The sequence below is a fragment of the Hordeum vulgare genome, chromosome 1H (assembly GCF_904849725.1).
Source record: "Hordeum vulgare subsp. vulgare chromosome 1H, MorexV3_pseudomolecules_assembly, whole genome shotgun sequence".
Lineage (NCBI taxonomy): Eukaryota > Viridiplantae > Streptophyta > Magnoliopsida > Poales > Poaceae > Hordeum > Hordeum vulgare.
This window is the reverse complement of record NC_058518.1, coordinates 497212022-497236855: the sequence shown is the minus strand read 5'-3', so window position 1 is coordinate 497236855 and position 24834 is coordinate 497212022. Positions and strand designations below refer to the sequence as shown.

General features: G+C 43.2%; 1 protein-coding gene and 1 pseudogene across 1 annotated transcript; both read right to left on the bottom strand.

Annotated features, from left to right (window-relative positions):
• Nucleotides 1-16636: 16636 nt before the first annotated feature.
• On the bottom strand, nucleotides 16637-17568 carry LOC123419046. Its single transcript, XM_045107118.1, has 2 exons — nucleotides 17396-17568; nucleotides 16637-17307 (listed from the first exon to the last, which is right to left on the bottom strand). Exons 1-2 carry the CDS (start codon nucleotides 17558-17560, stop codon nucleotides 16855-16857), a joined length of 618 nt encoding a protein of 205 aa, XP_044963053.1. The 5' UTR covers nucleotides 17561-17568; the 3' UTR covers nucleotides 16637-16854.
• A 1484-nt stretch (nucleotides 17569-19052) lies between these two features.
• Nucleotides 19053-23227, bottom strand: LOC123402028 (annotated as a pseudogene).
• Nucleotides 23228-24834: the final 1607 nt, after the last annotated feature.

Genomic DNA, 24834 nt, shown 5'->3' with positions numbered 1-24834 from the left:
CCGGTCACGCGGTTAAATATGGGTCGGCACGTTGGGTGCGTTATCGACCCAAATCATAGACCGGACGAACATGGAGCCGTCGGACGACCCAAACGGACAAAATCGTCGTCCGTTTCTATCATCCCATTGGAGTTGTTCTTAATGTTGTTGTGGAGTATTTGCTAGGATTATGATGACATTTAGATCAAATTGCGCTATTTGGCCACCCCAGGACAGCGATTCTAGGTCTGCTATGTATGCTACCAATATAGGTCTAGTATAGGATGCTGATATACCGCTTCATCTGTCTGAAGCAAGCAAGTAATTCTGTTCTTATCCAATGCTCACAGATGTTAATATATATGCATTCATTCTTGTATGGCAGCCGAAACCTAGTACTCCAGGGGCTCAGGAAGAACTGAAAATGCAATACCAGAAGAAGAAAAACGAGTTGTTCGACTTCGATGTGCTCGTCGAGTTGACAAAGACAGACACGTACCCAAGTCTCTCATGGAAAGGCTTCCAAGTTAATCGGCTGATGACTCAGCTCTCTGCGCATGTGGAGCCTAGGCCTCATGACTCTTACTGGTATATATAGTCAGTCTCAGACATTGGGTTCATCGTTTTCCTTTCCTATTTATCTTTTTAAGAGTTTATTATTGTGGTCACTTGCAGGCGCAGTTATCGGTTTGACGCCAGACTCAGTGACTTCATGATTTCATACTTATTTATGAGTTATTTATATATGGAATACTTATGGGAACCCAAAAAGAAAGAAGATGACGCGACAAGCAACAACAGTGAAACCAAGATCCTGCCCCCGAGGCCCCGACTGTGACAAAGACCCAAGTAATCACATGTAATACTCCCTCCGTCCCAAAATAACTGTCTCAACTTTATACTAATGCTAGTACAAAATTATATTAAGCTTAAGACATTTATTTTGGGACGGAGGAAGTACTACATATGACGTTAAAGGTATCCTAGCCAGATTGTTTTCCTTTGTTTGCCAACGAAATCACTGTGCACTTGATACATTGGCGAACGATTTATAAGCTAAGCTGTCATCGATGGCACTAACCCATGGAGCCAAAGTGATGGATGGCATCGATCACGTGTCGTGCATAAATCGTCCCCTTAAATAACGTTTGTGTAGCACAGTAGTTGAAAAAGGGGCTATAGCCTTGATTCGGTTGGGCCTTTAGCATGAACCGGGGCTAGCAAGGCGGAACTAATGCTAGCCCCGGTAAGGCCCTGAACCGGGGCTAATATTCCTCCAAGTTGCGGGGCTGGGGCGAGGGGGGTATTAGTCCCGTTTCTTATTACGAACCGGGTCTATTGCTTCGCTGCTTTTTAGCACTTTTTATGGTTTACGATTTTGCACTAAATTGGATGGGCTATTTTGCTCCCCCTATTTTCCCATTTATTTGTTTTGAACACTTTTTAATTCTTGTTTTGCACTAAGTTGGATGGTACATACACAGCAATAAAGGAACAACTATATTGCAGAACATCGTCACGAATATATTACACCATCTCATCCGTCGTGCTTTGTCGAACATAATACAAAATGTAGACGCGAATTACACATGCACATATGCATCTCTTTTACACTTTAACATTTCATCTGAATTGCATCGACGGGCAATAATATTCTCCCTTCACATCTAGGACCTATGCATCTAATAATTCGGCAATTTTCTCTTAAATTGCTCGTACACGTTCCTGTGGTAGAAGACCGTCCCGCAACGTTTGATCTAATTTAAAGAAGAGGTCAATATATATCAATGAAACCGAACACAATTGATGGTAATAAAATAAAGTTGTGAGTATTGTTTAACGTATTTTAATATATTTTTATGTCCCGGTTTTTGCCCGTCTCATGGGTCGTGTAATAAAATTAGAATAAAGAGATGCGCGGATCTAGCTAGTAGTTATTTACATCCATTTGTCTAATTATAAGATCTGACTTCCAAACACCCCGAGCCTTGGCGGTGAACCGTTTCCAAGCCCTGCCAAGAAAAGTAAATGAATAAAGGAGTTCTATATTAATTCCTTGCTATCAGAAAATGAACGAAAAGTTGTCGATATAGTGCCATAATGATTGAAATTATCTCTGGCGGCATTTCTGCATGTTCGCCCATTCAGTGAGGGGTGTGCGTTTCGTGTCCATGACTTTTACTAGTCTCTCGTCAGGTACAATGATTAACAAAATATAGTGGAACCTGCGCACGCATAACGAGTCAATTATACACTTATAATAACATCGAGTAAGCGAAAATAGAATATGTGTAGTAACACTCACTTGAAGTTGTAAGGAAATATATTTTCCTTTTGGTAGCGGAAAACCTTAACCCTTGTACCAAGTTATTCTCTGTCTCGCGGGGATTCATTGCGAGACTTCGGTGATGAATGGAATATGGGTCAATGAACCCAATGTCATAGATTCGTCCTCTTTTGCATTCGAGAATCTTCATTCTGTAAAATTAATATAGTAATGAGTAAGATTATACATGCAAGAACGAGCTGAGTAAGACTTAATGACATAAATTAATAATACTTACAAATAATAGGCACTGATGATAGATTTGTCGAGGGCGTCTTGTTTGTATAACTGAAATAATTCGTCGAATTCAATCATTAGCACGCATTCTCTATGCCCGTAATGCTCGTCTTTATATGCACAGTAGATCCAGTTTTGTTGTTCAGCACATGCTCGCATGTACCAGTCATGCAATCTTTGCATTTTTGTTGGTAGCTCGTTGACTAACTCAGATTTGACAAGAGGAGCCCCGTACCGGTACACGTATGTTATGTCAGCGAATTCCTGCATATGGTTTAATTACTCATCAATAGACATGTCATGAGCCTTGGTCGCTTCTCCATATAGATCGGCACGGGCGATCGACAACGGTGAGGACGGGCACGGGACGGCACCCTACACATGTGCAGACTCTAAGAAGTTAATTTGAGCTCAAATTTTGCATCTAAATCAAAATAACAGCGAGAGATGAAAGGATGAAGTAGCTAACCTTTTAGAACACTTGTGTAGTTGGTGCACTGTCAAACCTAGACAAATATTGAGGAAAATGGAGCTTGTAGGTCGAGCTTGGAGAGCAGAAAGCTTAAGTAGTGTGGCTCGGACATTTCATCGAACACCTCATATGCATGCATATATAGAAGGGTGGCAAGAGCATGACATGCGCACCTCACACAAGCAAAAAACAGAGGAGATGGTGGGCAGGGGGCGTATATATAGGCATCTCTTTGGTCCCGGTTTGTGGCCAAACCGGGACAGAAGACTAACTATTAGTCCCGGTTCTGGCCACAAACCGGAACTAATGCTCCGCGGCATGCCACGTGGCAGTCGCTGAATCTTTAGTCCCGGTTTTTGCTCCGAAGCGGGACTAATGAAACGAAACGAACCGGGACTATTGCCCTGGCAACTCGAACCGGGACCAATGTCTGACATTGGTCTCGGTTTTAATTTGAACCAGGAGTAGTGGTCTTTTCTGCTTTGGCCGAAAGACACATTTTCTACTAGTGGCAGTGCTCTTTAGCTAGTGTGCTGGCTCTCTCCATTTTGGAAAAGAGCCGACCATAGATGCTGCCAAAGATGCGCGGGCACCGATCTACCAAAAAAAAATTGGGTGGGCTGGATATAAAAAACTGGTATCAAATTAAAAATCAGTACATTATTATAGGATAAACTTCATATATTACTTCAGCACTTGGCGGGCCATGGCCCTTTGAGCCTTGCAATTGCTCCGCCGGTTGCGGGCTCCACATCAAATTGAAAGGAGAAATGATACTACAACCAACCAAACTTTCCCTTGTAGAGTTGTAGTGTTTGGGCTTCCCGCGATCGAATTACATTTTAGGCTACAGGTTGCTAGGTAGCAATAAAGAGAAACATGGTTTATGACCTAGATTTAAGAATAAGTAACAAGATATGAAGTTCTTGGGGCAGTTTTCTTGGCGGTTTGATAGTTAGGTGAATGATTGAGCTGAACACGTGACGAGTGGTCAGACTATTTCAAAGCAAGGTTATCACTGGGATCCGAGCCATTCCACTTCCTCACAAGAATATGATTGCTTGAAATACTAGTACTCCCTCCCTTTTTATTTACTCCGCACATTAGCCATGACCTGAGTCAAATGAAGTTTATCAAAAACAATCTAGACTTTCACAATAAATTATATATGGTATGCAAATGTATTGAATAACGATTCCAATGTTATTGATTTGATATTGTGGACGTTAATATTTTTTTATGTAAACTTTATGAAAGCTTAAATAGTTTGACTCGAGAGAAAGCTAATATGTGAAGGAAATAAAAATGAAGGCAGTATGAAAATTGGAAAATACACATGGACTTGCAGCATGGCGACCCGCTTGGTAGTCTATCATATGGAGGGCCTCTAGTTAAGACTAAGGTTGTGCCATTGACTGTTGGGACTTTGGGAGTTGCGTTGATTATCCACGCATTATTCCAACCCACTTAAAAGGTTGGCTCCACATGCATGAATGGATGGGCAACCATAAAATTTAATGCATTCTCATGTGAGAAAATGTATGCAAATTACAATGTATAAAGGCTAATGTAATGCATTCTTCCTAGTTCACACTGTGGCTAATGCTGATTTTCAATAAAGATTTCAATGAGTATATTGGTGAATCAAAATTGGAGAAAGGGCAGCAACCACACAAGTTCGCAGGAACTTAGACCCATTAATTGGTTTTAAAAAGGCTTGTAAAAAGTGAAAGTGTTACTCTAATCTCGGGCACAAATGCAGCCGCATGACTAGTAAACTATGAAAAGATAGTAAACAAAAAAACAAAACAAATATGAATGTTTTTGTGGATGAAAATCAACAAGTTTTTTTACATCCAGCAAAATTTCGCTCCGAAAAGACATTCTAGAGGTGTCTGAAAACAAACAAGTGATGCAAAATGCGTCTGTTTTGAGTACTGAATTTCGATTTTTACAGGGCTCCAAGGATGTATTTTCAGAGTGAAATTTTGCAGGATACTATAAATTTTGTTGATGTTCATACTCAAAACATTCCAGTTTTTCTGTTGTTTTTACTTCATTTTTTCAAAAATTACTATTTATGTGGGTGCATTTGTGGTTGAGATTATTAGATACTTCATATCCTGTAAAAAGAAGTTACTCGTATGTGTGTGCAAAATTCCTCTTCGTCAATGCTCCCTCCGTAGGTTCCTCAGGTTCCAAATCCTGAAGTTGTACAGGCAGTACGTGCGTAAAGATTCCCAAGGAAAACTAGGTAGTGGATCATAGCAGTTCGCTCGATGATACGTAGGATTGTTGACATCATAGTCATATACTATGCACGTATCTTCCTTGGCGATTTGGTGTAGTTGGAGTTTTTTCACTGTTCTGATCTTAATCTGAAACTATAGTATAAAATGAACTCTATACGAAACAATTTCACGATCTAATTCTTTTAAAAACGTCATAACCCGTGGCGTTGCTGCTGTACGTGAAAACGCCAGCCAACCAAGACATTTCTGCTCCATATTCACACGTCGAAGTAGTGCGCTGCTATCCACGGAGCAAACGCCATGGCCATGGAGTTTTCGTGCAACCCTTGAGCCGCCTGAGCCCGTGAACCCCCAGCCTTTCCTACTCCAACAGACACACGCTGCAGGTGATCGATGTTGGAGTAATACGTATAGGCCACAGGCTAGTTCCTAGCCCGGGCAGTACTTTTGCGCTGCATGGGGCTCATGCGCCTCGATCCTCCCAGCCCCCAGCATGGTGAAACCTGTACGTGCATCGCGGATTTTTTCTCGATTTTAATTCATAGGATGAAAATATTTCAAGGAATGAATTCTGATTGAAAGCATTTCATGATCTGACCTTTTTTGAAACGCCAGAGCCCGTGGCGTTGCAGACGCACATAGAAACACCAGTCTAATGTGGCGTTGCAGACGCACATAGAAACGTGAGTCTAATGTGGCGTTGCAGACCCACTCAAACGCCAGTCTAACGTGGCGTTGCAGGCCACGAGTGAAATGCCATGGTCCATGGCGTTTCAGCATTACACATGTTGCTGGCAGCATGTCGTGGGCTGGCTGGATGTCGTCGCTGCGTTCCATAGTGGGTCTGCAACGCCAGCACTGTTGGCATTTCACAATCGGCCTGCAACGCCACATTAGACTGGCGTTGCAAGAAAGAAAAAACACCACGGTAGACAGACGTGTCACTGTAGGGCTGCAATGCCAGCACTGTTGGCGTTTCACAGTGGGTCTGCAACGCCACTGTAGACTGGTGTTGCAAAAAAGAAAAAATGCTACGGTAGACAGGCGTATCACTGTAGGGCAGCAACGCCACGATAGACAGGGTTGCATAATGGGGCAGCAACGCCACGGCTTGTGCCGTTTCTAAAAGGGTCAGATTGTGAAATGATTTCAAATCTGGTTCATTTTCTGTTCATGTTTAAAAAAAAGTTAAAATAGTGAAAAAATCCGTGCATCGCCTGGTTAATGCACCCACATGATGACATCAATACCCCTGCCTTAGTGCTAGTGATACGTAGCTATTTCTGGCTAGAGCTAGCTAGCTAGCCAGCGCGCTGACCATGCATGAGCAGCATGCATGCAGCTGAAGGATGAGGATAGTTAACGAAGCTAGTACTCCCTCCGTTCCTAAATACAAGTCTTTTAAGCGATTTTACTAGATGTCTACATATGAAACAAAATGATTGAATATACACTCTAAAGTATGTCTATATACATCCGTATGTAGTCCACTAGTGCAATCTCTACAAAGACTTATATTTAGGAATGGAGGGAGTAGCTGCTAGGATAGTCGATAACCATGCATGCAGAAGGATGAGGGTGGAAACGCCAAGCACAATGGCGTTTGCCTCCTGGCTAGAAACGCCAACACTTCTCGGGTTTCTGTTTCAGACTGCAACGTGTTGACGCACTGACGTCTGAATATGAACTAGAAACGTCACGTTAGACTGGAGTTTTTAAGTGTCGCAGCAACGCCACAGTTTCTGGCATTTTTAAAAAGGATCAGATCGTGAAATCTTTTTGGAGGCGAGTTCGTTCTGTGAATTATTTACGTAGCTAGGGTCGAACAATGAAATTGTCCGAGTAGCTGACTGCATCCATGTTGCGTAGTGGGGGACGGGGAGCATGAGGGGGGAGTGAATCGAGGCGGCGCTCACAGTGGAGATCGAGGGAGGTCTCGGTGTAGCCAAAGGTGGTCGCAGGTGAGCAGATCGACGGCGAGACAAAGTCGGCGTCCAATGAAGGGGATCAATGCGGGCGGCGTTAACGCGGCGTCTCAGTGGTCCTCCTGGACATGCTCAAGCGCCCCGGGGTGGCTGGTGGTCAAACGCATGCAAATGAGCACGGATGGCGCGGCGACGGCTGCCACATTTTCTTTTATTTCGTTTCCTTTTTGCTTTATTTATTTATTTATTTTGTTTTATTTCTGGTTTTAAAATAATTGCTTTTGTTTAATTTAAAAACAATATCAATTTACTTTTGTAACATATGGAGTTTAGCCCTTTATTACAAATGCAATATTAGGCAGTGCCACAATAAGATTTGCTGCCATTTGAAATTGTTTTGGATTCCTACAATTAAAAAGGCATTTAATTAATTGATTTGGCCCTTGTTATTATTGTTTTAGGGCACTAAATTACTCTATAAAATATTTAAATTTACTTTTATACATACCAGGTGAATATTTGTAACTCAAACAAGATTTTTGTTTTCAGGATTGCCAAAATATATAAACCACTTATTAATTGAATTTCGAATTTCAAAGAAATTTGAAAAAAAAAAGATTTAAAGATGATCAAACACTGTTTAGAAAAAAAATATTAGCAGTAACCATAAAGGTTACTATAGCTTAACTATAGGGGTTATTGTATCATGAATCCCGGGATGTCACAGCTAACTAGACCACATACCTGGAACTCGAGACCGCCGTGAAACAAACCCCATATCTCGATCTGGAGGCGAACCACCATGTAGAAGGAGAAGGACGACTTATTATGCAAGTCAAACTGACATACTCGACCGAGACAACAAAAACAACATACCTAAAAAATATGTTGAAAATCAGCATCTCCCAACCTTATGACAACGTAGCGGTCATCAGAGTGGAGGAGACAAATTTAACTGCGAAAACAGCTAGGATCTTGAAGGGTGCCTGGCAGCGGCAACCGGTATTTTTAGGGGAACTTGAAGACTTCTAACCAAAACTACTATCTATTATCATCATGCTAATTGACAATGGGTCTGAGGCTTCGTTGGACAAATCAGAAAGATGTAAATACATTAGAGGTACACAAACTTGTTGCGTGAGGCATGTGCCAATATCACCTCCGTAGTGTAATACTCCCTCCGTTCCTAAATATAAGCATTTTTAAAATATTTCACTAGAAGTCTACATACGAAGCAAAATAAGTGAATCTACACTCTAAAGTATATCTACATACATCCGTATGTAGTCCACTAATGAAACATTTTTAAAGACTTATATTTAGGAACGGAGGAAGTATAACACAAAATCTTTCTTATAGGTCAATGAGCTCTTCAGTCAATCTCTTTTATTTAGGTGATGGATTATATTATTGAGCTCGGTAAGTTTTTTTTTAGGAGAACGGCATGTTGATGGATATTGATTATGGTCTGCCACGACTTGACTCGAATTCAATGTGATAAAAAAACAAGCACGATCAAAAAAGATATGGTCACACGAATTCAATGTGATAAAAAACAAGCACGAGCAAAAAAGATATTTTTTTAGGAGGACCTGTACATTTTGCTCCGTATGTAGACCTTTAGTGAAATATCTTAAAAAGACTTATATTTAGGAACGAAGGGAGTAGCTAACTGTTGTTACCAGTGATAGTACTATTGACAACAGCGTAGCATGCATGTTCCTGCATAATGTGTACTACTCCCTCCGTTCCTAAATATAAGTATTTTAAGCGATTTCATTAGATGTCTACATACGAAACAAAATGATTGAATGTACTTCTAAAGTATGACTATATGCATCCGTATGTAGTCCACTAATGAAATCTCTACAAAGACTTATATTTAGGAACTGAGGGAGTACATGGTTCAGGTAAGGGGGTTCAAATAGGGAAAAGATGTCGCCATCACGCACTTATAATATAGCGCGTTTGGGTCTCACCTTGCTTAATCTGTCGAATTCAAACTCAAACTCTGGAAGCTTCATGGAGGTACCTGTTTCTAGTTTAGCCGACGTAAGCATGCTGATGTCACACATATGCTGGGAAGCCGCAACCATCAAGGATCACCCACATTACCATGCTGGGTGAAATCGCCGTCCCTGTCATGAGTTTTCACCACGAGAGCTCTCGTAGAGATCCAACACAATCACCAGCATGACGTCACAGTTTACACGGATCATGACGTAACTTTTGCGCCACCGGAAAATCCGACAAGGGGACCGTGTAATTTTTGGAATCCTGGTGGTGATGTGTAATTATTGAATACTCCCTCCCTTCCTAAATATAAGTCTTTTAAACAATTTCACTAAAAGACTACATACAAAACAAAATGAGTGAATCTACACTCTAAAGTATGTCTATATACATTCGTATGTAGTCCTCTAAGAGCATCTCTAGTAGAACCCTCAAACCCTTAAAAATAACCGTTTTTTTACAGTTTTCATCGGAAAAACGGCGTAGACTAGAACCCTTAAACCCTTAAACCCGTAAAAAAATTTAGAGGTCGAACCCTCAAACCCCTTCCCAGCCTGTAGAAGTGAGGGTTGGGGGGGAAAACTGCCCCCAAACCGCACTCATTTTCCCACATCGCGCGGGAGGAATCCGCAGCGGCCGCCGCCAGCCCGCCGCCCTCCGCGCTCCAGCCGCCGCCCCGCCGCCCCCCGCGCTCCGGCCGCCGCCCCGGCCCCGGCCCCACCGCCCCTCTGCGCCCAGGCCCCGGCCCCGCACTCCAGCCGCTGCCGTCGCGCCCCCGCCCGCCGCCACCCGCGCTCCAGCCGCGGCCGCCGTCGCCGCGGCCCCGCCCGCCGCCACCCGCGCTCCAGCCGCGGCCGCCGTCGCCGCGGCCCCGCCCGCCGCCGCGCCTGCCGCGGCCGCCCGCCGAGAAGGGCCGCGGCGCCCGGCGGAGCTCCACCGCGCGGTACGCCAGGGAGACGGCCTCGTCCAGGCAGCGCGAGCGCGAGCTCCTCCGCGGCTGAAGTCATTTTTGTATCCTCTGTTCCTCCGCGTGCATGTTCATAGTGTTCAAAACTAGGCTATAAGGGTTGGGTTTGAGGGTTCTAGTCTTTGCCTGTGTTTTTCATCCCTTAAAAGTGTCAAAAATGGTCAATTCTCAACCCTTAAAACTGATTTTGGATTTAAGGGTTTGAGGGTTCTACTAGAGATGCTCTTATATTATGGAACGGAGGGAGTAACCCATACTACTCTTTTCGATCCAAATTAATTGTAGCTGCTCAAGTATAACTTTAATTTGAATCAGAGGGAGTAGGCGACCTGCATACTTTTGAACACGGGCAAATGTCATAATGGAATAACTCAACCTTGCATGATACATAACGAAGAGTTTAAGATATATGCTTCCACATTTCTTCTCCGCCCGTTCTAGTAACCATGCGAGCTACATGGAAAACAATACACGTTGAGGACTCATGTGCAGTTTTTTTTATTCTAGTCCTAGAAATCTAAAAGCCGACGGAAACCAAAATACCTAAGGACCTAGGAAAATATTCTTAACATTTGAAAAATTCAAATGGATTTGAATTTAAACGCACAGGGCTGTATCAAAGAAACCTTTTTTTTTTGGCATGGTACAATGCAGCCACTAGCTTGACAGCAAAGCTCTTGCTCTCGTACCGTATTGTAACGGGATTGACTCCATTGGTCTTCACCATATTTAGGGATTGACTCCATTGGTCTCCACCATATTTGTTTTCAATATTAGCTGACTTTAGAAGGCAAAAATGATGTACCGCAGAGACTCGAACACGCAATCTGGGGGCAGCACCTATGGGATGCGCGGTTGTACTAACTAATGGAACAAGCTCAAGTACTTGTTTTCATTAGGCTCAAATATATGTTTTAACAAAAAGGAACTTAATATTATTTTTAATAAGTTCAGACAGAAAAAATGTTTTAGGAACTGCTTATCTCTGCCCATCGCGAGAAAAAAACAGTATTGAGGAAAAAAAAGGTCCTTTGACTATGCATCACTTACAATTCGTTACATGCAATGTGGGCCCTCACCATACATGACTTATTTCTGTTAATTGCGTGAAAGGCATTGCACGCGGTTTTCCTTAATCCAGGTTTGCATGATGAGTTCTCCATCCCACACGGTTTTGTTTATCAACTACTCCCTCCGTTCTTAAATATAAGTCTTTTTAGAGGTTTCACTAAAAGACTACATACGGATGTATATAGACACACTTTAAAATGTAGATTCACTTATTTTACTATGTATGTAGTCTTCTAGTTGAATCCTTAAAAAGACTTATATTTCGGAACAGAGGGAGTAGGTGTGGAGGTAATGACAATCAGATTCTCGCTAACATTTGCTATTCGAGACATTAATAGTTATGATATGCACTAGTGATTCAAGAGATACTTTTATTTTAATCACATATTTTTTGTTAAACTTAAACACGAATTAGTACACGGCATGTGTACGTATGGTCTTGTGGGATTTCTAGTCCGAATAGGATTAGTAGTCCTGGCCGACCTGGTCATGTAGCTAGCTACTTTAGACTAGTATATATACATGTACCTAGCCTTGTAGTTACCCTGGTTTTTTTTAACAATTCAAACTTTATTCCTCAAATAATAGCCAACAGGTGTTTTGTTAGCTTTCTCGGATTAGCAAGATCGACAGATTCCTCGTCGGATAGAGAAAAAACAATAAATATTTATTCCAAACATCTCGGTTACAAATTCATTGACCAATATTTTAGAGAACTACAAAATCGAATTCATTTCCACTAGATTGCAAAAGAATAGAGCCAAAAAACTTACAAACTCAAAGCACAAAAGAAGCAATGGCAGAAAAAAGCACAAATGTAACGACAATGCCAAAAATATCAAAGGCAATTATTAATATTTATATATACTTGCAAAAGAAGAGACTCGGATAGAGAGTAGTATTAACACATGATAGTGGGAAGCCAGAACATCGTGAGACACGAGGATTTACAAAACCTCCAAATCTCAAGTTTAACTCAATGGCATGACATGTGATGGTGGATCACGGAGGAGCCACTCGATCAGTCCTTCCTCATTCAGGTGAATGACAGGACAATCGTACATGAGCTGCACTTCGTGGCATGCATAGACGGCATGGCTCCTGCCCCTGCATATACCGGCAACCCACCGAAGGAGCCGCTCGACTGGGCCTTTGTCATTGAGGTAGATAACAAGGTTACTGGCCATAAGTTGCACTTCTAGACATGCATACGCGGCATGGCGCCTGCCTCCATGAGCGTACACCATGACTTCGGGTCAGCGGTGCCCGTGCGACAGCCTCCTTTCGTGGCGGATCTGAACGGAATTTTGACCAATTCTTGCCGGAGCAGAAATTCAAGAGAATTTTGGCTTGCTAATAGTGAAAACTTCCATCGGTATATTTGGCTTTGGTTTCATCTTTTGCATGTTTGTTATGTGTCTTTATGCTCAAATTACCCTGTCTATTTGAATTTTGAAGTCTAGGTTTATCAGATTAGAAATAACTACAGGCCACTGGTCGGAGAGAGAAAAAACAATAAGTAGTTATTCCAAACATCTGGGCTACAAATTCATTGACCAATATTTTAGAGAACTACAAAATCAAATTCATTTCAACTAGATTGCAAAAGAATAGTGCCAAAAAACTTACAACCTCAGAGCATGAAAGAAGCAATCGCAGAAAAAAGCACAAATGAAGCCACAATGCCAAAGATATCAAAGAAAATGAATAATATTTATATATACTTGCAAAAGGAGAGACCGGGAGAAAGAGAGTAGTATTAAAACATGACAGTGGGAAGCTGGAACCCCGTGAGACACGAGGTTTTGCAAAACCTCCAAACCTCAAGTTTAACTTGATGGGACGACATGTGATGGATCACCGGAGGAGCCACTCGACCGGTGCTTCCTCATTCAGTTGAATAAAAAGACAATCGGCCATGAGTTGCGCTTCGGGGCATATGCATAGACAACATGTTTCCCGCCCCCGCATATGCCAGCAACCCATCGAAGGAGCCGCTTGACCGGACCTTCTTCATTGACGTAGATAACATGATTACTGGTCATGAGTTGCGCTTTTGGGCATGCATAGGCGCCATGGCACCTGTCTCTACGAGCGTACACCATGACTTCTTGTCGAGCGTTGCGAGCAAAGTTGACAGTGATTTGTCCCTTGTCCGTTTGAAGCACATTGACAGCATCGTACACCGCATCGACCGTCACAACCTAGCTTTCCTGCACGTTAGTGGATATTGTGGTCGGGTCTCAGTACGTGCACGGACGGTCCTTCATCAATCTGCACGTGAACATCATGCTCTCGATCCCATCCACCGACGACGTGTCAGTGTGCAGCCCCTGCCATGTGATAACCACCGCAAGGACTAACCGGTGAACACGGAATTCTACATCACGCGCGTGGCGGAAGAAGGTGCGTACCTTGTGGATGCGAGGCCATTGGTTGATGCGGCTCCTGTTGAAGAAAGAGTAGTCGACGACGGTGTCGCTCATGCTCGGGGCGGTGGCTTGGCCGTTGATGCCTGACTCGCTCTCCGTGGACTTGAACTTGTTTGCAGTCCGGAGGATCGATCCAACTGGTTTCGTGCGTGGGAAGGAAGCAGAAACGTGTTTCAGGCATCCCGCGTTACGATCAGTCGAGTAAACACGATTCAATCATATTCTAACATGCAGTCAACTAGTCTACTAAACAAGATTCAATCATATTCACACGAGGAAGATACGTACGTAGGACGGTTTCATGGGTGAGGAAGCCTAAGGTTGTGTTTGGAATGCCGTTTCCCTTAGCAATATGCATGTAAACAATACATATCTCATTCCGTCGTTTTGCTTCCAACCAAAAATTGCTAGTAATCCGGTTAGTTACACCTGTAAATTAAATATACGTGTATCTAAATATACCCAATTCAAGCGCACCCTAATGTGTATTTAATTGGATTGGGTTAATAATCTTGGTATGAAATTTCCACGATCGTAGATCCAATTTGATCATTCACTTATTCAAACTGACAAAAAAACTGCACCAAGAGCATTTCCGGGTACCAAACAACCCTGACCTAAAATGACTCTTCAACTACGAATATCTCGAGAGATCCTAGTCGGCGCTTTAAGCGCCGGCTGGGAGAACCAGGGCCCACACGCCCTGTAAAATGGGCCGGCCCAGTTTTTTGGCTGGATTTTTTATAAAAAAAACAAAAAAGCAAAAAACAAAAGTGAACACAAAAAGTTCATAAAAGCAAAAAATGGTTCACAAATTTTGAAACAAAAGTTCATGAATTTGAAAAAATTCACTGTGATCTAAACAAAGTTCACAATTTTTATAGTTCATGAATTTGAAAAAAGATTTAAAAAGTTCGTTAAACTGAATAAAAAAGTTCACAAATCTTCAAAAATTTCATCATTTTTGAAAAAAGTTTACCTATTCCAAAAAAGATAATCAAATTTCAAAGAAGTTCATCAAAATATTTAAAAAATTCATAGAATTTTAATTAAAAAATCTTAAAATTTTGAAAAGCGTTAATTGATTTGGATAAAGTATGTTCTTTGAAAAAAAATCATAAAAAGGCTACATTTTTTCAAAAATAAAATTAAAATAATATATAAAATAAAATGGAAAATGATGAATAATAAAAAGAGTAAAGAAAAAAAAGGAAAAAACGAAAGAAAAACCAGTCCTAAAAAACAATATGAAAAAAAACATTTAGGAAGTTTCTAGAAACTTCACAAAACCAGAAAAATCTCCCTCCCACTGGGGCTGGCCCATGATCGAACGCTCCACGTGCTTGTTAAAAAAGATGCATTTTAACCGACACGTGCAGCGCCAAATAGGATTTGCCGAATATTTGGCTGCTCGCTCACATTGTCCACGGTAACAAGCTTGCACTGTTTGGCCTTCATTTATGATGTGGATTGGCCCACATATCACACACCACTACTCTTTCCTTCATCCAGAAGAAAGATGGCCTCGATCACCAAAACTGCAACATCGTGCTAGCTATTAATCCCTCCGCCCCCTAATTTCAACTGGGGGGGGGGGGGGCTCCTCTAATTTCCTCCAATTGAAGAAAGTCACCTAGACTTATATGTTAGTTGAAGTATGAAAGTTACGTAGGTGTAGCATTGCTCCCTCGATCACCCCACCCCCGTCCTTAAATCGTCGCTCCTGATGCACGCGGTTTCTCACCCCCTTCCAAAAAGTTAGCTTAATCTGGTATATGCACCCCGCCACTGCACCTCGTTCTTCTTTTTCCTTCAAGCGTGTTAGAGATGTATTTGGCACTCTAGGATTTGTAATCCCTCTCCTATCTTATCATTAGAGGAGGCTTGTTTTCCTTCAAATGTGTACTCCTATATATACTCGTCCATAAGGTTCAATACAACATTCATCATATTCCGCACCAATACATCTCCGAGACGTTAGAGTTTGTGTTGGAGAGATCAAGGTGAGGCTCAAATGCGCCAAATTATCAAAATGCATGATAGCCACATCTCCGTGTGTAACCCCTTGACCTGGATAATGAACACCATACAGGACTATGCTATTATCGTTGTACCTCCGATAACACCAGTTAGCTACTAATTAATACATATATATAGATACACTCAGCTACTAATTAATGCACATACATACATGACAAGTGAGTTGGCTGAGCATGGGTTCAGTATATGCCCATGTCTTTGTCTATTAGGCCAACTTTAGCCGATCCCCTATCCAGCTATAGTGTGTGCAAATTTCCTCTTTGTCAGTGCTCCCTCCGTAGGTTCCAAATCATGAAGTTGTACAGGCAGTACGTGCGTGAAGATTCCCAGCGTTGCCGGCATGTCCGAGGTGCGCACCAACGTTGCCTGTGTTTTCAGCATCATCACGGAGGCGCATAGCATGTGTTCGAAAAAAATTATGAAGTAAACGAAACTTTACTCCGTTATATTTAGAAGACCGTCTAGGTCCATCTAAGAGCTAGTGGAGTATTTTTACTCCACTAATCTTTACTCGGCCGGAACCTCCTCCATTTTATAAGGGACCATCTAGAGTTGGTCTTAGGAGTATAAGTCTTTCTAGGGGTTTCACTAATGAACTACATACGGATTTATGTCTATATACTTTAGAGTATAGATTCGCTCATTTTGCTTCGTATGTAGACATCTAATGAAATTTCTTAAAAGACTTATATTTAGGTACGGAGGGAGTAGATGTTCCTCATGAAAGAAAGAGAAAACAATTGGTAGTTATTCCAAACATTTTGATTACACATCCGTTGACCAATAAATTAGACATGCTACATAACGAAATTCATATGTACTATATTACAAGGAAATACACTCGAGAAAAACTTACGAACTCAGCATAAATGAAGCAATCGTAAAAAAAAAAAAGCACAAGTGAAACGGCAACGCCCAAAAATATCAAAGTAAATGTATAACCTTTTATCTGTAGTGCACAAAAATAATACTAACGCCAAACAGAGGGAAGCTCGAATTTGCTTTACCCCCAAACTTGACGTTTAATGCAAGGACCACCGGGGTACGGATCACCTGAAGAGCCACTCGACTGAGCGTTGAACATTAAGGTAGATAACAGGGTTATCGGCCATGAGTTACAGTTCAGGGAACGCATAGACATCACTGTCCTTGCCCCCCGCATATAGCAGCAACCCACAAGGCTGTGGCCTCCAATGCCGCGGCGGACCACCGGAGGAGTTTCTCGACCACTCCTCCTTCATCGAGGTGAATGACAGGACAGTTGGCCATGAGTTGCGCTTCAGCGCACGCATTTGGCCCCTGCCCTATAGAATGCACAGGACATTTTGGTTTGCAGCACGCGCAACCGCCGTTGATCCGTCCCTCGTCTTTCTCCGGCACACCGGCGATACCATGTCTGGCGGAGGCGTCCGCTCGTCGGCCGAGGCACGCGTGGACGTCAGCGGTGGGACCGGCCTCGCCTCCTTGCGCGCCACTGAAAATGGTAGCACTGTCTCGGCCAGGGCCAGAGCATGAACGATCAGCCACATAGTAGTAGTACGTGGAGGTCACGCCGTCGATACCGTCCGCCGGTGAGGTGCCAGTCGGCGGCCCCTGCCGACCACCGCCGCGATGGTCAGCCGGTGAACGAAACAAAAGATTGGACATGGGAAGGTTGGGAGGGGTGCGCGTGCGTGCGTACCTGACAGAAGCCGTGCCATTGGACGACGCTCCTGGCGCGGAAAGCGTCGTCGACCACGACGGTGATGAGGAAGGTTGGGCCGTCGATAGCTGACCGGCCGTTGCAGTCCGGGGACTCCGGCTGCTTTGCTAGCAGCTGTGGCCGGAGCCCGGGGTGAACCCCCATGGCCAAGCTGCCTCTCTCTCCGGCAGATGGGTAGTATATATAGATGGTATGTGTTGGAGTTTCGTGCGAATGAAGGAAGCTCAAGCTCCATGGACGCGTGAGGGTCGATGTCGCGCCCTAGCTGGCACCGTAGTACTACTACTCAACCAACAAGCCATCGTGCCTTCTTAAACACGGAATGGACTATGGCAGTGCTGCTGCTCCTTTGACGTCAGCCACACATGATCAAACTCAAACAATCAACAGCACACCATCGTGTAACGCATGATCAGCTCGTCGCCGTGGAGGTATGACGACCCGGCCACGTTCGCGCCGGATAATCGCCGCTAATTATTCGCTTTACTGTGTTTGTAATTCGTTAAAAATATTGAGTGTAAAGGTTTTTCAAGATTTTTTTTAGAATGAATTCTGCATTTTACCCTGTAGTTGTACATTAATGAGAAGTGACGTAGCCAGGATTTAGATATAACCGCTGATAGAGAGCTAAATACATACATACTTACGCATATCAGTGAAATATACATTAGATACTTCAGGTTTCGTTGATAGGGGGGCAGGCATGGGCGGACCTATGTTGAGCCGAGTGGGGGCTCGGGCCCCAGCCAATTTTTGTTTTTACGGTTGTGAAGCCTAATTTTTTTATTAGTTGGGCCCCAGTTAGTCAAATATTTGGCTCCCATTCACTTCGGCCCCACTGAATTTTTGGGCTGGGCCCGCCCCCAGTTAGCCAAATATTCTGTGATAGGAACACGACCTCGAGCAAGCAAGTGAGCACGCCGAGGCTTAAACTCGGAGCGGAGGCGAGCTAAGAACTCATGGACAAAACTCTAAATCAGACCGAATAGTCTGGCAACAACGGCAAGCTCCACAAACAGCTGCCCGAAGAGAGTCAAGCTGGTGCCAGATGATGGAACTCTCTGTGTAGAACTCATCCACATAAGAGTCACCTTGCTGAAGAGCATGCTCCTGACGCATCACAGAGAGGTAGAGAGCATCACCAGAGAGCTGATAGCGCTGACAGAGATAAGACCACATTGCTACAACGGTGCCGAACTCCGAGGCAAACTGAGGGAGGACACTCGCAGTGAGAACAGCAGCAGTCCGAGCATCATCTTTGCACCACTGAGTGTAAGCAGACATATCATCCCAATAGACAGAAAGAGCATCTGAATAAGTAGATACATGTTGATCATAAGCATCGACTGCAGCATCATCAAGAGCCTTGGATGCATCCCGATCAGCCTAAGAAGCATTGGCAGCCAGAACTGGCGGCACTGGTGGGATAGGAGCCACGGGAGCAACATGGCATGACGGACAGGGGAGTTCACCAGAGAGAACGCCCCACAGCAGAAGACAACACATGTGGATACGCAATGAAGCCCACAAACTCAACATAGTTGGTGCCGTCGAAGATCATCGAGCACCGAGGAACAGCAACATAGCTCGAAGAAGACATGATGAGCTCTCTGCTTTCTCTATCTCTTTTTTTTGGTCAACCCAAATCTGGATCGGGTTCGAGCTCAGCGGCGGCAGCGATTGCAGCCAGTCGGGGCAGGCAACAGCAGTGGCTGAAAGAGTAGCAACCCGACAAGGAGTGGTCGGTGGCGGCCGGACGAGGAGGGGGCGGCGGCCTGACGAGGAGGGGGCGGTTGCAGCCACGCGAGAGCAGCAGCCGCGCGAAGGCCGGACGAGGAGGTGCGGCGGCAGCCGCGGAGAGCAGCAGCCACGCGAGGGTGAGGTACAGCCAGCGGCAGCGGATCCGGACGGGGCCAGGCACGAGGCGGCCGGACCCGACGCAGGCGAGGCAGCGGCAACCAGGGGCGCGGCCAGGCAAAGAGGCGGCCGGTGACACGGCCTGACGCAGCCCGACGAGGAGAGAACGGCCGGAGCGGCCGGGCGAGGGGGAGTGGAGCAGCCGGAGCAGCTAGCAGCGGCGACGACGGTGGAGGGAGTGAGCACGGAGCTGCAGCGTGCGGGAGAAAAACCTAAGCATCTGATACCATGTTAGGAATGAGCGACTGACATTTACAGAGGACCAAGGGCCAGTACATATACATGTGATAAAAAGCAAAAAAAAAACTTTATATAATGGGGATACACATGTGATAAAAAGCAAGAATGAGGAACACATCTAACAGTCGGAAGCCACCTGGGAGCCACCGTATGGCCGTATGGGCTCTGAACCAATGCCAGGCCAGCGACGGTCCCCTTGAGCTCGGACGAGTACAATGAGAGTGCGGCAGACGCATCGGCTCTGCCTTTGCTATGCCCCAGGAGCAACCCCTGTTTGCCAGATCCACAGGTAGAGATCTTTGATGTATAGTTTCGGTTCCCGTGCATTCTTCTCCACATATGCCTGGACAAAAAATGGAACGGTATAAGTAGAGACCTACATGGGGCGGACCCAGGTTATAGGCTGTGGGGGCAGCTGCCCCCACTCGATTTTTGCAGCTGATTAGAGTTGGTCTGAGGTGTATTCGATGTGCCCCCACTCGTGCGAATTGCCTGCCCCCACTCAGCCTAGTATCTCTTTATTTTTAAAAGCCCAACTCCATAGGAAAAACCCGATATATATAAGAAAAAGAATTGCTACGGGCCTCAGCGTAAGTCAGATGCCTCCTTGTAGGTTACGCGTTGCCTAGCTCAATCCAATGGCCAGATTTCATGTACACGCGCACATCGTCCACTCAAATAAAAACCACACACGCAGCCACGCACGAAGTCATCGCCTCGAGCCCTCGACCTCGCCTCTCACGCCGCCGCGGTCCTGCGGAGTCATCGGGTCACCGGCTAATTACGGCAAATCGCTGACTCACCGTCGCCGGCCCCTTACACCATCAGACTTGCACTACTTCATCGGAGAACAGAGATCTTAATTCCACAATTCCCTAGTTCTAAATGACTTCAAGGTATGCCGTCAAATTCTTTAATTTCAAATCAACTTATATGTATAGTTTGTCAATTTGGATGAGTAGGTCAGTTTAAATATATTTGTGTAACATACTCCCCTTTTCCTAAATATAAGTCCTTTTAGAGCTGAAGATTCTTATATGAAGGAACAAAAAAGGGTAATCAGTCTGATTGTAGGTAAAGAGTTTACCCGGCTGACTCAGTTCTAGCATAATGATGTATATATACATACTTTATACTATAGATTCACTCATTTTATTTCATATGTAGTCTTATAATAAAATATCAAATAAAATCAACAACTTTCAAGATGCCCGAACTTGTTGATTTGTACAAGCTTCCTAGGGATCAATCTAAAAGACTAGAATTCCTACCAAAAGTGATAGTTAAACCTTTTTATACAGTCAAAGATCATCGTGGGATAAATAAAAAGTAATGCGCTAAAGTGTTTCTTTTTCTTTTTCAAAGTACCAGCTTTCTTCAATGTTTCCATTCTTTCTCAATTTGATAATGTATTTTCTTACACGTTGTAGGTTGATTGGTAGAACAATGTGTCATATTTGCAACTTCGAAACAAGATATCACCATATGTAATTCATTTAATCTCAAATGGTTAGTCTTCTTTCAGTTTTTGATGAATTTGGTTAATGCATGAAAAATGAGGCGTGCAAAAAGGAGGTGATTATGCCCGTGTTTTGTTTACATTAATGCTTTTGCCTTGCTGGTTCATGAATATGGACATACATTTTTTTGCCCCTCTCAATTTTTTTCCTGGGTCCGCAACATGGGTTGACAGAAGGAAACACAAACTTATTAGGTATACAACTGCAGAGACCAACAAGAAGATGCATACAAGAACTTGCGAAACACAGGCATTTAGTGGTTTAAGACATGTGCAGAACACACGAAAAACAGAGACATTCGTTGAATTACCTCACTATGTATCTTTGCAATATGGCAAGCAAGCCCCATCTTTGAAAAGAATCTTTTAGTGTTGAGAAACTAATGGTTGCTGAGGAGGCCTGCATAAAGGAATCCATGGGTCATTATTAAGCTACGGCGTATTAAGGATATCTGTAAACAATCTGAGAAAGATGCGTCACCGGGGATCAGCAAGTAAACCAGCGTATTTGGCAGATAATACATGTCATTTCTAAAAAATTAAGCACATTTCGGTGTCATGTTTTTGCCCAAGTTGATTTGTAATTCCAAACGTGCACTTCTGTATGTTGCTTCCTTCATAAAGTGCCCGTTCACAGCAACATAAAAGAATGTATGCTTTGACTAACAGTTCATTCAACATTGCAAGGCAAAATTTTGGCAAGGTTCGGTTCCTCGCCAACTATCACTTCACTGGATAGGGAAAATAACTCACCTGACATCATGCAAAAGCTCCTGAAAGCGAGATGCTCCATCAACTGAATAAAGTGACATTTGGGTTTCTTTGCAACCATCCTATATCTTCAGAAGAGCCTTGCGGTGTTGTCCAGAAACGATGCAGCGATCTGTGAGTATGCAGCAGATCTTAGCAACTACGATGAACTTGAGCACTTGGATGAACACACACAAGTCGGAAGTCAGAAGATGGTAACTAGCCTGGTTAGTTTGGTATAAATCTCATTTGCAAAGAGACTTTACAGACCTCGCACATGGAGCCAATCTGTAGCCACGCAAAAGATAGGACGATCAGCTGGCATATGATCTGATAGCACAAGGAGTTGCATTGCGGACGCAAGATACAAGATCAAAACACATGGCTATCTGTAAGCATTAACGCTATCTGATTAACGAAGGCACAAGAATACTAAACTTTTGACAAATTTCAGATATGCCGTTACTGAAAATTGTGATGTCGGATATTCTATCTGCAACTTGGTCTTCTGTAGTATTACTATTGGACAACTCTTCTGTGGTATTGCTAATGGAAAGGGGGAACTCTGTCCATTAACATATCCATAGCAGCAGAGAATAGGACTTCACGACCTTGACGAATCCAACCGATGCAACCAAAAACATTTCTGTCGACAACAAAAAAATACCAGCACATAAAAATAAAGGAAGAGAACTCAACAGAAACAACACCGTACAAAAAACTCATATCTTGATCAGATTTCTTCTAGAGTAGATGAAACACATTCTTGCTAGTTCAAGGCGCCGCAACTTTGCGCCTATCTTTAAATGATATCTAGTATCCATGTAACAAACAAAATTATATGCCAAAATAAGTCTGCTCAAGAGAAGGAAAGGATAACTCTTCACAGACAAAACGGTGATTCAGAAAAAACAAAGAAACAAGACAGCAATGTGTACTGGAGTATCAGCAAGTCTATTTCATGGATGATTTAAATCAATCAAAACACTATGATTAGCTTTTTTTGAGAAAACGCAGAGATGTGCGTTTCTTTGTATTGAAAAGAGGGGAAGTCAGTCTCAAAGGAGACGATTACAGCAGGTTACAAGCAGTTTCAATGAACATCCCAGGATGGGGGCAAGACTACCCTAAGCCCCTTGTCCCCGGCTCTAGCCCAACACCTCATCTCATCTTTGATCCCATCCGAGAGCTCGGAGAGCGACAGAGTGGCATGATCAAATACACACGCATTCCTATATTTCCAGATCATCCATGGAACTAGCAGCGTGGTGGACCTCAGCGCCTTGCGGAGCGCTGTATGATTAGCTTGATACCTATGAAAATGTTGTTAACTGTTGTCATCACTGCCAAGCGAGGTTTAGGATGCGTGAAAAATAGTCCTCCATCTGAGCTCCAGGTAGTAAATAATGGCACATGCTGATTCTCTTTCGGCATAGAAAAGAGGTTCATATCAGCAAGTCAGCATACACCAGCAGAGGGAGGGGGAGGGGGTTCATTAACATGAACACAACAGCGTTGCTCCTTATGTGGTCATAGCATCAGCCATGGCAGTCTCCAATAGCAATAATTCTAATAAATAATCTAAACTAGAGTGCCATACTGGTGCTTTGTTTTTCTCTTTAAGCTTCTTCACTCGGCAAGAATACCAAAATCTTGCAGGTTACAGCTGGATGAAATAAATAAACTATAGCAGTCAACACTATATAGCACCGAATGTTCTATTTACCGCCTAAGAGGGCACGCAAAGAAGCCGCAAACAGGTTAAATATCAGGATTCACTTTTTTGACATTTTTTAGAATTTATTAAAGAAATAATCCTATATCAGATGTATTTCCCCAGGAACCCAAGGGTATTTCCCCAATGCACATCTTCTATTTATGTAATACCTGTTAGAGTTTAATTAATTAAGTTAATCCCTACTTATAACCGCACGCGATGCGGGAACCGTCTTTCCCTGACACATAAAGTTCATCATCAAGAATAAAGTTGACAGTTGTTTCCATTTACATCTCTCTCATTTTCAATCACAACAATACCAACGAAAAAGGATTCCGTTCTCTCTGGGAGAAAAAAAAACTCTGCCAGCAGCACAGTCAGTCACTCTTTCCTGCTGCACCCAAATAGACCACGAGCTTCTGAAGAGACTCTCGGAAAACTCATGTACTCCCTCCGTTCCTAAATATAAAGTCTTTCTAGAGATTTTACTAGACACTACATACAAAGTAAAATGAATGAATCTATACTCTAAAATATAGCTATAGACACCCATATGTAGTCAACTAATGAAACTTCTAAAAAGACTTATATTTAGGAACGGAGGGAGTACATCGTACTTACGTCCCAGCGCATTGCGTGATACAGAAGTTACTACAGAAGTTACATTTCAAAAGAACCAACAACCGATCTGTCTGTATGCAAGATTACATTTCAAAGAAACCAACAACCGATCTGTCTGTATGCAAGAGGCGAAATCTGGAACATCAGTTACACATGAATGACATAGTTACGTTTTGTCTGTTACTATAGTTACACATATGCAACATGCTACCTGTTACCAGATTGAAGCAAAACAGAAGATGGCAGGAAACAAACCAAGTAATACTAAAACTATCCACCTCGGAGAACAGCAGTATTTATCCCTGAGTATTTTTCACCTATGAGCAGTTGATCAAATGATCCATTCCATTGGAAGAACATGTCAGAAATGAAATTTGATGATGGGAACAGAGGAATCCAGCTGCTATCGCTTAGTGCGATGATCATCTGAAAACGATCGAACAGTTTTTGCCTAAAAATGATGAATCTTAGGATGGATAAGACATACGTGACTGAGCACACGTAATTAGCTAAGCCCAGCACCGAAGCTATCAACGCATGAATCCTCTGTTATTCAAACTGAGGCCCTCTTTGATTCGCAGGAATTTCAAAACGCAGGAATAGGAAAAATAGAGGATTGAAGTGGCAATGTCCATTTGAACCCTATAGGATTAG